General features: G+C 48.6%; 1 protein-coding gene across 1 annotated transcript in view; it reads left to right on the forward strand.

The window, feature by feature from the left end:
* The first annotated feature begins 11,430 nt into the window (after positions 1–11,430).
* Positions 11,431–12,036, forward strand: part of LOC121873109 (dual specificity tyrosine-phosphorylation-regulated kinase 2-like) — a 47,818-nt gene continuing 47,212 nt past the window's right edge. The window contains exon 1 of the mRNA XM_042376420.1: positions 11,431–11,487. Coding sequence (XP_042232354.1) covers positions 11,431–11,487 — 57 coding nt within the window. The remainder of the gene's footprint in view (positions 11,488–12,036) is intronic.

Genomic DNA, 12,036 nt, shown 5'->3' on the forward strand with positions numbered 1-12,036 from the left:
ACTGTCGCCAGAGTGCTAGGCTTTCATGAATGACCAGTGTCATGACTGTCCGGACTATGCCATAAATGTTAGATGTCGGAGCGCCAGTCATCATGACTCCAGGTTTTGATTATTTTTATCCTTATATTTTCTGTGATTTATATTATTATTATTATTATTATTATTAGTATTTATTATTATTGTATGTTGTTGATGTTGTTGTTATTATTATTATTATTATTATTATTATTATTATTATTATTACCTATATTATTATTATTATTGTTGTTGTTTGTTGTTGTTGTTGTTGTTGATTGCTGTTTGTTGTTGTTGTTGTTTATTTATTTGTTACATTTGTTGTTATTGTTATTGTTGTTATATGCGGTGTTTACACTGTACTATATGCACTAATAGTCAAAAACGCCAACAACATTTACCTCATCGGCCAATCAACGCGGAGGTGTTCTTATCAACTAATGATCGTCGATAAGGGTTTCTAGCGTCCAGCCAATGATGAAGAAGAAAGATGTTATCAGCCAATGAACAAAAAAAGAACCACTGAGTAGCCCCAGCCATTGAAATTGCGAGACAAGACGCGTCATTAACCAATGGAATTTCGAAGCAGAGGAACAAAATGGAGTCGAAGATGCTGAGACTCTTTATCTTGTTCTGGGCGAGCTGAGCTGCCGTACGTGTGAGTGAAATCTTTAGTCAGCCTCTCCTATTGTTTTGACCCCCCCTCTCTCTCTCTCTCTCTCTCTGGTCAGTAAACATCCTCTTTGAATTCAATATTCATTACAGTCTCCCCCAGGTCACAACAGGTCAAGGTACACACAGGTCAAAATCTACCACAGGTCACAGGTCTACCACAGGTCACACATCCCACAGTTCACAGGTCAACCAAGGTCACAGGTCTACCACAGGTCACAGGTCACAACAGGTTCACAGGTACACCACAGGTTACACATCCACCACGGTTCTGGAGTCAACCAAGGTCCACAGGAATATCAGAGATCACAGTTCCACCACAGGTCTGGGTTCCACTGGTGCCAGCTCCGTGGTGCTAACCAACTTCACCCGTAGATGGACATATAGTAACCAGAGCTTCCCCATTTCTGATACTCAACATAGGCCTATGGGGTTTCACTCCCCCCCCAAGGCCACTTCACAATCCTCAGCAGCAGTCTTTTACACAAGGCCTAAGTTCCCTTTATCTCCGGGGCTTGAACCTTGGTGTGTAATGTAGCAGTGTGGTGGTGCAGTAGTGTGGAGGTGTGTGTGGTGGTGGCGCAGTAGTGTGGAGGTGTGGTATTGGTGGTGGACAGTAGTGTGAAGGTGTGGTATTGGTGGTCAGTGCAGTAGTGTGTGGTGTGGTATTGGTGGTGGTGCAGTGGTGTGGTGGTGTGGTATTGGTGGTAGTGCAGTGGTGTGGTGGTGTGGTATTGGTGGTGAGCAGTAATTTTTATTGTGGAACATTGGTGGTGGTGCAGTAGTTGTGGTGGTGTGGTATTGGTGGTGGTGCAGTGGTGTGGTGGTGTGGTAATGGTGGTGGTGCAGTGGTGTGGTGGTGTGGTTTTGGTGGTGGTGCAGTGGTGTTGGTGGTGTGGTATTGTGGTGGTGCAGTAGTGTGGTGGTGTGGTATTGGTGGTGGTGCAGTAGTGTGGTGGTGTGTGGTGTGGTTGCAGTGGTGTGGTGGTGTGTATTGGTGGGTGGTGCAGTGGTGTGGTGGTGTGGTAGTGGTGGTGGTGCAGTGTGTCTGGGTGGTATTGGTATTGGTGGTGGTGCAGTAGTGGTGGTGTGTTATTGGTGGTGGTGTGGTGGTGTGGTGGTGTGGTGGTGGTGCGTCAGTGTGGTGGTGTGGTGTTGGTGGTGGTGTGTGGTGTGGTGGTGTGAATGTGGTGTGGTGGTGTGGTTTGGTGGTGGTGCATTGGTGTGGTGGTGTGGTGGTGTGGTGTGTGCTGTAGTGGGTTGGTAGTGGTGGTGGTGCAGTGGTGTGTGGTGGTGTGGTGCTGTGGTGGTGTGTGTGGGTGGTGTAGTGGTGTGGTGGTGTGGTGTGGTGCTGTGGTGGTGTGGTGTGGTGGTGGTGTGTGGTGTGGTGGTGCAGTGGTGTGGCGTGTGTGGTGTGTGTGGTGGTGTGGTGATTAGTGGTGTGGTGTGTGGTGTGGCGGTGTGGTGGTGTGGTGGTGTGTGGTGTGTGGGTGGTGTGGTGGTGTGGGGTGTGGTGGTGTGTGGGGTGTAGATGGGTGTGGTGGTGTGGTGGTGTGGTGGTGTGGTGGTGTGTGGTGGTGTGGCGGTGTGGTGGTGTGGGGTGTAGTGGTGTGGTGTGGTGTGGTGGTGTGTGGGTGTAGTAGTGTGGTGGTGTAGTGGTGTGGCGGTGTAGTGGTGTGGTGGTGCAGTAGTGTGGTGGTGTGGTGTGGTGGTGTAGTGGTGTGTGTGGAGGTGGTGTGTGGTGTGTGGTGGTGTGGTAGTGTGGCGGTGTAGTAGTGTGGTGGTGTGTGGTGTGGCGGTGTGTGGTGTGGTAGTGTGGTTGTGTGGCGGTGTAGTACTGTGGTGGTGCTGGTGTGGTAGTGTGGTGTGGTGGTGTAGTGGTGTGTGTGGAGGTGGTGTAGTAGTGTGGTGGTGTGGTAGTGTGGCGGTGTGTGTGGTGTGTGGTGTGGTGTGGTGGTGTGGTGGTGTGGTGGTGTAGTGGTGTGGTGCTGTGGTGGTGTGGTGATGGTGTGTGGTGTGGTGGTGTGGTGGTGTGGTGGTGTAGTGGTGTGGTGTGGTGGTGTAGTGGTGTGGTGGTGTGGTGGTGTGGTGGTGTGGTGGTGTGGTGGGTGTGGTGGTGTGGTGGAGTGTAGTGGTGTGGGGTGTGGTGGTGTGGCGGTGTGTGGTGGGTGGTGTGGTGTGTGTGGTGGTGTGGGAGTGTGGTGGGGTGTGGTGGTGTGGCGGTGTGGTGGTGTGGGGATGTGGTGTGGTGGTGTGTGTGTGGTGTGGTGTGGTGTGGCGGTGTGGTTGTGTAGTGGTGTGGCGGTGTAGTGGTGTGGTGGTGTGTGGTGTGGTGGTGTGTGGTGTGGCGGTGTAGTAGTGTGGCGGTGTAGTAGTGTGGTGGTGTAGTGTGGTGGTGTGGTAGTGTGGTGGTGTAGTAGTGTGGTGTGTAGTAGTGTGTGGTGGTGTGGTGGTGTGAGTGTGGCGGTGTGTAGTGGGTAGTGTGTAGTAGTGTGGCGGTGTGTGGTGTAGTGGTTGGCGGTGTGGTGGTGTGTAGTGTGGTGGTGGTGGTGTGGTGGTGTAGTAGTGGTGGTGTAGTGGTGTGGCGGTGTAGTGGTGTGGTGTGGTGGTGTGGCGGTGTAGTAGGTGTGGTGGGTGTAGTGGTGTGGCGGTGTAGTAGTGTGGGGTGGTGTGGTAGCAGTAGTGTGGTGGTGTGGGTGTGGTGGTGTAGTGGTGTGGTTGAGGTGGTGTAGTAGTGTGGTGGTGTGGTAGTGTGTGTGTAGTAGTGTGTGGTGGTGTGGTAGTGTGGCGGTGTAGTAGTGTGGCGGGTGTAGTAGTGTGGTGGTGTGGTAGTGTGGTGGTGTGTAGTAGTGTGGTGGTGTAGTGTGGTGGTGTAGTGTGTGGTGTAGTAGTGTGGTGGTGTAGTAGTGTGTGGTGTGGTAGTGTGGCGGTAGTAGTGTGTGTGTGGTGGTGTAGTGGTGGTGTAGTAGTGTGTGGTGGTGTAGTGGTGTGGCGGTGTGGTAGTGTGGCGGTGTAGTGTGGCGGTGTAGTAGTGTGGTGGTGTGGGTAGTGTGGTGGTGTGGTAGTGTGGCGGTGTAGTAGTGTGTGTAGTAGTGTGGTGTGTGGTGGTGTGGTGGTGTAGTGGTGTGGTGGTGTGTGTGTGGTGGTGTAGTGGTGTGGTGTGGGTGGTGTGGCGGTGTAGTAGTGTGGTGTAGTAGTGTGGTGGTGTAGTGGTGTGGCGGTGTGGTGTGTAGTAGTGTGGCGGTTGGTGTGGGGTAGTGGTGTGGCGTGTGGTGGTGTGGCGGTGTAGTAGTGTTGTGTAGTAGTGTGTGGTGTGTGGTGTAGTGTGTGGTGGTGTAGTAGTGTGGTGGTGTAGTAGTGTGGTGGTGTAGTAGTGTGGTGGTGTAGTAGTGTGGTGTGTGGTGTGGCGTAGTAGTGTGGCGGTGTAGTAGTGTGGCGGTGTAGTAGTGTGGCGGTGTAGTGGTGTGGTGGTGTAGTAGTGTGGTGTAGTGTGTGGCGGTGTAGTAGTGGCGGTGTAGTAGTGTGGTGTGTAGTAGTGTGGTGGTGTAGTAGTGGTGTGTAGAGTGTGGGGTGTAGTAGTGTGGTGGTGTGGTAGTGTGGTGGGTGTAGTAGTGTGGTGTAGTGTGTGGTAGTAGTGTGGTGGTGTGGTAGTGTGGTGGTGTAGTGTGGTGTAGTAGTGTGTGGTGTGTGTGGTGGTGTAGTAGTGTGGGGTGTGTGGTGGTGTGGTAGTAGTGTGTGTTGTGGTAGGGTGGTGTAGTAGTGGTGGTGTAGTAGTGGGTGGCGGTGTAGTAGTGTGGCGGTGTAGTGGTGTGGTGGTGTAGTAGTGTGTGTAGTGGTGTGGTGGTGTAGTAGTGTGGTGGTGTAGTGTGGCGGTGTAGTGTGTGGTAGTAGTGTGGTGGTGTAGTAGTGTGGTGGTAGTAGTGTGGTGTAGTAGTGGTGGTGTTGGAGGGGGTGTAGTGTGTGGTGGTGTAGTGGTGTGGTGGTGTAGTGGGTGGTGGTAGTAGTGTGGTGGTGTAGTAGTGTGGTGGTGTGTAGTGGTGGTGTAGTAGGGTGGTGTAGTAGTGTATGGTGTGGAGTGTGGCGGTGTGGTAGTGTGGTGGTGTAGTGGTGTGGTGTGTGTAGTAGTGTGGTGGTGTGGTGTGGTGTGGTGTAGTAGTGTGTGGTGTAGTGTAGTGGTGTGTGTGGTGTAGTAGTGTGGTGGTGTGGTGTAGTAGTGTGGTGGTGTAGTGGTGTAGTGGTGTGGTGGTGTGGTGGTGTAGTAGTGTGGGTGGGTGTGTAGTGTGGTGGTGTAGTATGTGGTGGTGTGTGTGTGTAGTGTGTGTGTGTGGTGTAGTAGTGTGGTGGTGTGGTAGTGTGGTGGTGTAGTAATGTGGTGGTGTAGTAGTGTGGTGGTGTGTGTGGTGTGTATGTGTGGTGGTGTGGTAGTGTGGTGGTGTAATAGTGGTGGTGTGTGGTGTAGTACTGTGGTGGTGTAGTAGTGGTGGTGTGGGTCAGTGTGGTGGTGTGGTTGTGTAGTAATGTGGTGGTGTGGTGAGGGTGTGGGCAGATGTGGTGGTGTAGTGTGGCGGTGTGGTGGTGTGGTAGTGTGGTGTGTGGTGGTGTACAGTGTGGTGGTGTGGTGGTGTAGTAGTGTGGTGGTGTGGTGGTGTGTGGTGTGTGTGGTGTGGGTAGTAGTGTGTGTGGTAGTGTGGGCGGTGTGGTGTGGTGGTGTAATAGTGTGGTGGTGGGTGGTGTAGTACTGTGGTGGTGTGGTGTGTGTGTGGTGTGGTGTGGTGGTGTGGTGGTGTGGCGGTGTGGTAGTGGCGGTGTGGTGTGTGGTGGTGTATGTGTGTGTGGTGTGGTACTGTGGTGGTGTGGTGGTGTGGCGGTGTGGTAGTGTGGTGTGTGGTAGTGTGGTGGTGTGGTGGTGTAGTAGTGGCGGTGTGGTGGTGTGTGTGGTAGTGCAATGTGATGGTAGTATAGTGAAATTATATTAAAATTTAAACAGACTCTCTCTCCCCTCTCTCTCTCTCTCTCTCATCAGTATAATGGGCATAATTTCACCAGCCCGTGACACACTGAAATAGGACAAAGTTGTACAACATTATGGAAGTAGAATTTGATTACCAATTGTATTGCACTAATTAATAATCTGATATATATATATATATATATATATATATATATATATATATATATATATATATATATATATATATATATATATATATATATATATATATATATATATATATATATATATATATATATATATATATATATATATATATATATATGCTGATAACCACAAGCATATACCTGGATCACGCGCAACTACAATGATTTACTTGCATATATATATATTATATATATATATATATGTATATATATATATATATATATAATGAAGAGGAGAACCAGGGAAAACAGAAACATCTTGACTAAGTTGGGTTTCTTTAATCACTAACGTTTCGGAAAAATAATTTTCCATCACCCGAGCCTAGAAAACAAAAAAAATTGAAAAGTTTTAAAAATACAGGTGTTATACAATAAAAACATAACATTATACGAAAATTTACCTTCCATAAAATTTAAAGAAAAGGCACTCCAATTTAAAACCGACAAAAATGACGAGAGACCTACGTACAAAGCTAAAATCAGGAATAAAAATGTGAAATAAAAATATACAGGGGGTATTACCTATATATATATATATATATATATATATATATATATATATATATATATATATATATATATATATATATATATATATATATATATATATATATATATATATATATATATATATATATATATTTATATATATACATTAATCACACCCAGAGGAAGTGCCCTTCCGTGTGTGTGTGTGAGTGAAAAAAATACGTATACAGTATATCCTGAAGTGGACAATAATTCACTAGCTCCTCTATATACCTCTCTCCCTTCCTCTCTTCTCTCTACACTCACTTCCTCTCTCCCCTTATTCTCTGCATCCCCCAATCTTATACACTTCCCCCTCATTTCAAACTTTTCCCCTCATCACGTCTAGTCCAACACTTCCTATACACCTCTCTCTCTTCTACTCTGTCCTATCCCCTCCCTCACCCTCTCATTTACCCTCTTCCCTCCCCATCCTCCATTCCTCCACCCTCCCAATATTATCCCTTCTCTCCAACTACGCCGGAGCGTGTGTGTCGCCCGGCCGCCTTCACGCCACCCACCACTTACTCCCAGTGTGTGTAATTTCTACGTGCCTAAGTCTGCCTACTTGTGCACGGAGAGAGAGAGAGAGAGAGAGAGAGAGAGAGAGAGAGAGAGAGAGAGAGAGACTACTGCAGAGGTTAACAAACATACCAGACAACAATTAAATATGTAACACATTGGTCCGGTCGATCAGCTGACAGAAAGTTAACACTGATCTGGTCGATCAGGTGACTGGATGTAAACATGTCGTTCTGGTCGATCGTCAGACAGGATGTAAACATGCTGGTCTGGTCGATCAGCTAACAAGATGTAAACAAACTGGTCTGGTCGATCATCAGACAGGATGTAAACAAACTGGTCTGGTCGATCAGCTGACAGGATGTAAACAAACTGGTCTCGTCGATCATCAGACAGGATGTAAACATGCCGGTCTGGTTGCTCAGCTGATGGGATGTAAACACAGCATTTGCATGGTTAATATACGAGTAGGTAGAGTCAGGCCTAACGTAGGTTGCCAGCTGAGCGGGAAGGAGAGAAGAGGTGCACAGGAAGACGGAGAAGAGGAGAGGAGAAGAGGTGCACAGGAAGAGAGAGAAAGGGAAGGGAGAAGAGGAAGGAGGGGAGGGAGAAAAGGTTCGCAGGTAGAAAGATAGAAGAGGAGCGAGAGGAATAGAAGGGATAGGTTATACAGGTTTGGTAGAAGGTGTGGGATAATGGGTGGGTGGGATGTGAAACTGTAGAGGAAAGGATGAATGGAAGTACATTGAGTGTGTGTGTGTGTGTGTAGGAACAGGTAACGATTGATGGTATGAGAGAGAAAGAGAGAGCAGTTGTCAGGGAGAGGAAGGACCCGACATAGTGGATGTTCCTCTTTAAAGTCCTGCTGCCCTAGTGAAGGGGGCGGAGGAGTGAAAAAGAGAGAGAGATAATATTCCTTTACTTCTCTTATTGTCTTCGTAGTTCCTGTTTATTTCGACTTTCTCTTGTTTCTCTCCTTTGTTCCTATTACCCCGCTCTCTCTCTCCTCTTTTTCTCCTCACTCCTTTCTGTTGCAGTAAAGGTGGAAGTTGTCCCTCCACTACCACCATCACCTCCACTACCACCATCACCCTCCACCACCATCAATCTCCACTACCACCACACCTCCACTCACCACCATCACCCTCCATCACCACCACTCACCCTCCATTACCACCATCACCTCCACTACCACCATCATCCCTCCACTACCACCATCACCCCTCCACTATCACCACCATCACCCTCCACTACCACCATCACCCTCCACTACCACCATCACCTCCACTACCACCATCACCTCCATTACCACCACATCATCCCTCCACTACCACCATCATCCCTCCACTACCACCATCACCCCTCCACACCACCATCACCTCCCACTACCACCACTCACCCTCCACTACCACCATCACCTCCACTACCACCATCACCCTCCACTACCACCATCACCCTCCACCTCCTACCACCATCACCCTCCACTACCACCACACTCCCTCCACTCACCTCACCACATCACCCTCCACTACCACCATCCCTCCACTACCACCATCACCCCTCCACTACCACCATCACCCTCCACTACCACCATCACCCTCCACTACCACCATCACCTCCCACTACCACCATCACCCTCCACTACCACCATCACCCCTCCACTACCACCATCACCCTCCACTACCACCATCACCCCACTACCACCATCACCCCTCCACTACCACCACATCATCCCTCCACTACCACCATCACCTCCACTATCACCATACCACCACTCACTACCACCATCACCTCCACTACCACCATCACCCTCCACTACCACCACATCACCTCCGCTACCACCATCATCCCTCCACCTACCACCATCACCCCTCCACTACCACCATCACCCTCCACTACCACCATCACCCTCCACTACTCACCATCACCCCTCCACTACCACCACCACCCTCCACTACCACAACTCACATCACCCCTCCACTACCACCATCACCCTCCACTACCACCATCACCTCCACTACCACCATCACCCTCCACTACCACCACCATCCCTCCACTACCACCATCACCCTCCACTACCACCATCATCCCTCCACTACCACACATCACACCCTCCACCACCACATCATCCCTCCACTACCACCATCACCTCCACTACCACCATCACCCCTCCACTACCACCATCACCTCCACTACCACCATCACCCTCCACTACCACCATCACCCTCCACTACCACCATCACCCTCCACTACCACCATCACCCTCCACCACCATCACCCTCCACTACCACCATCACTCCTCCACCTCCACCATCACCCCTCCACTACCACCATCACCCTCCACTACCACCATCATCCCTCCACTACCACCATCACCCTCCACTACCACCATCACCCTCCACTACCACCATCACCCTCCACTACCACCATCACCCTCCACTACCACCATCACCTCCACTACCACCATCACCCTCCACTACCACCATCACCCTCCACTACCACCATCACCCCTCCACTACCACCATCACCCCCTCCACTACCACCATCACCCTCCACTACCACCATCCTCCACTACCACCATCACCTCCCACTACCACCATCACCCTCCACTACCACCATCATCCTCCACTCCACCTCACCACCATCACCCTCCACTACCACCATCACCCCTCCACTACCACCATCACCCCTCCACTACCACCATCACCCTCTCCACTACCACCACCCTCCACTACCACCATCACCCTCCACTACCACCAACACCCTCCACTACCACCATCACCCTCCACTACCACCATCACCCTCCACCACCACCATCACCTCCACTACCACCATCACCTCCACTACCACCATCACCCCTCCACTACCACCATCACCCTCCACTACCACCATCACCTCCACTACCACCATCACCCTCCACTCACCACCATCACCCTCCACTACCACCATCACCCTCCACTACCACCATCATCCTCCACTACCACCATCATCCCTCCACTACCACCATCATCCCTCCACCACCACCACCATCACCCTCCACTACCATCATCACCTCCACTACCACCATCATCCTCCACTACCACCATCACCTCCACTACCACCATCACCCTCCACTACCACCATCACCTCCACTACCACCATCACCCTCCACTACCACCATCACCCTCCACTACCACCATCACCTCCACTACCACCATCACCCTCCACTACCACCATCATCCCTCCACTACCACCATCACCCGTCGAAGCTTGTTATCGGCACCTTCCTCCTCATCCTCTGTACCACTTCTTAACTCACTATAAGACGAAGCCCGTGAGGTACAGGCAGACAAACCCCTAGAATCATCTCCAGGTACGAACCAGGTATGTATGTATGTATGTATGTATGTATGTATGTATGTATGTATGTATGTCATCATTTTGTAACCTGTCCGCAGGAAGAACCCCCCCTTCCTCTTTGGTGACCTGGTCCGGGGTGCACCAGAGAGTCATGACCTGGTCCGGGCACCAACGGGTAATGATCCTGGTCCAGGGCGTACCAGCGGGTCATGAGCTGGTCCGAGCGTACCAACGGGTAATGACCTGGTTCGGGGCGTCCCTGTGGATCATGACCTGGTTTGAGTGAGATGTACCGTGGGTGGGTGAGTAGGTGGGCGGGTCCTCTGGGTACGTTCAGTGCCACGGGCCTGGGGAACTGAGCCGCCATGTGCTTTAAGAGTGTGTGGAGGGTGGGGGCGTATTCTTCTTTGTACCTGTAATCTCAGCACGTAAGTAACCCAGTTGAGCTATTTCCGTATGTAAGTCTTGTTGCGACTATGTATTTGTGTACATTCTCGTATGTATGTATACAGTATATAAAGAATGCACACTAATTGTTTTTTCTCCCCATCACACACACACACACACACACACACACACTGTGACTTGTGTCGTTTTCTCCCATAGGTCCTTCAGATAGGTCATGCCCGTCTTCCAACACCTGGGCTCTGAACCTACCCTCTGTGGTGTGTCGAGGAGGCGGAATTTCCGACCATCTGGGCACACACATTCTTTTCTCTCTCTCTCTCTCTTTGAAGCTTCAAAATAAATGCGTATGAATTATTCCTCTTTTTTTAAAGTGACCATAAACTTTCACCGGAAATAACAATCAAATTGACCGAGAAAGTTTCAGTGCAAGTAACAGTGAAAGTGATCAAGATTATTTCGATTGAAGTAATGAAGAAAGGTCAAGTAAAGTGATTAGAAAATATTGGGACATGAGTAAGAAAAATGTCGGTAAAAATGTTCAAGAAAATGCCTTAGAAAGTAACGAAAATTAAGAAAAAGACGTTGGAAATTATAAAAAAAAAGACCAAGGATTGACGGAGGAAGAGAAAGTGGTCGAGATGTGGGAGAAAGTAACCGAGGAAGGGACCAAGAAAATGTCTAAGAAAATTAGCAAAGAAGTTTTGAAGAAAGTGTCTGAGAATTGACCAAGAAAGTGTTGGTGAAAGTGACCAAGTATCAGGGAAAATTACCAAGGATATATCAAAGAAAATGACCAAGAAAGTAACGGCGAAAAATGAACAAGTATCGGAGAAAGTGTCAAAGAAAGTGAGGGTGAAAAATACCAAGTATCGGAGGAAGTGTCAAAGAAAGTGACCAGAAAGTGGTCGGAGAATAGTGACTAAGCCTAGATAATATGGAGAACAAATATCACAAATTTTTCAGTTCATTCTCTCTTTTATTAATTTACTTTATTATTATTATTATTTTATTGCTCACACACACACACCACCACACCCACACACCACAACCACACACCACACCACACACACACACACACACACACATTATACTCATCCATTATTTTACAGTATTAGCACTCTCATTTTTAATAAAAAAAATAAATCAATCAAATATATATATATATATATATATATATATATATATATATATATATATATATATATATATATATATGCTGATAACCACAAGGAAAGAAGAAAACACGAAGTTCCCAAGCTGTGTAATTCACATCTTCGGGGTGAGTACAGATCCCTAGTACAGATACCTAGATCACGCACCTACAGTGATTTATTTGCATATATATATATATATATATATATATATATATATATATATATATATATATATATATAT

This window comes from Homarus americanus, unplaced genomic scaffold, assembly GCF_018991925.1.
Source record: "Homarus americanus isolate GMGI-L3 unplaced genomic scaffold, GMGI_Hamer_2.0 scaffold32929, whole genome shotgun sequence".
NCBI lineage: Eukaryota > Metazoa > Arthropoda > Malacostraca > Decapoda > Nephropidae > Homarus > Homarus americanus.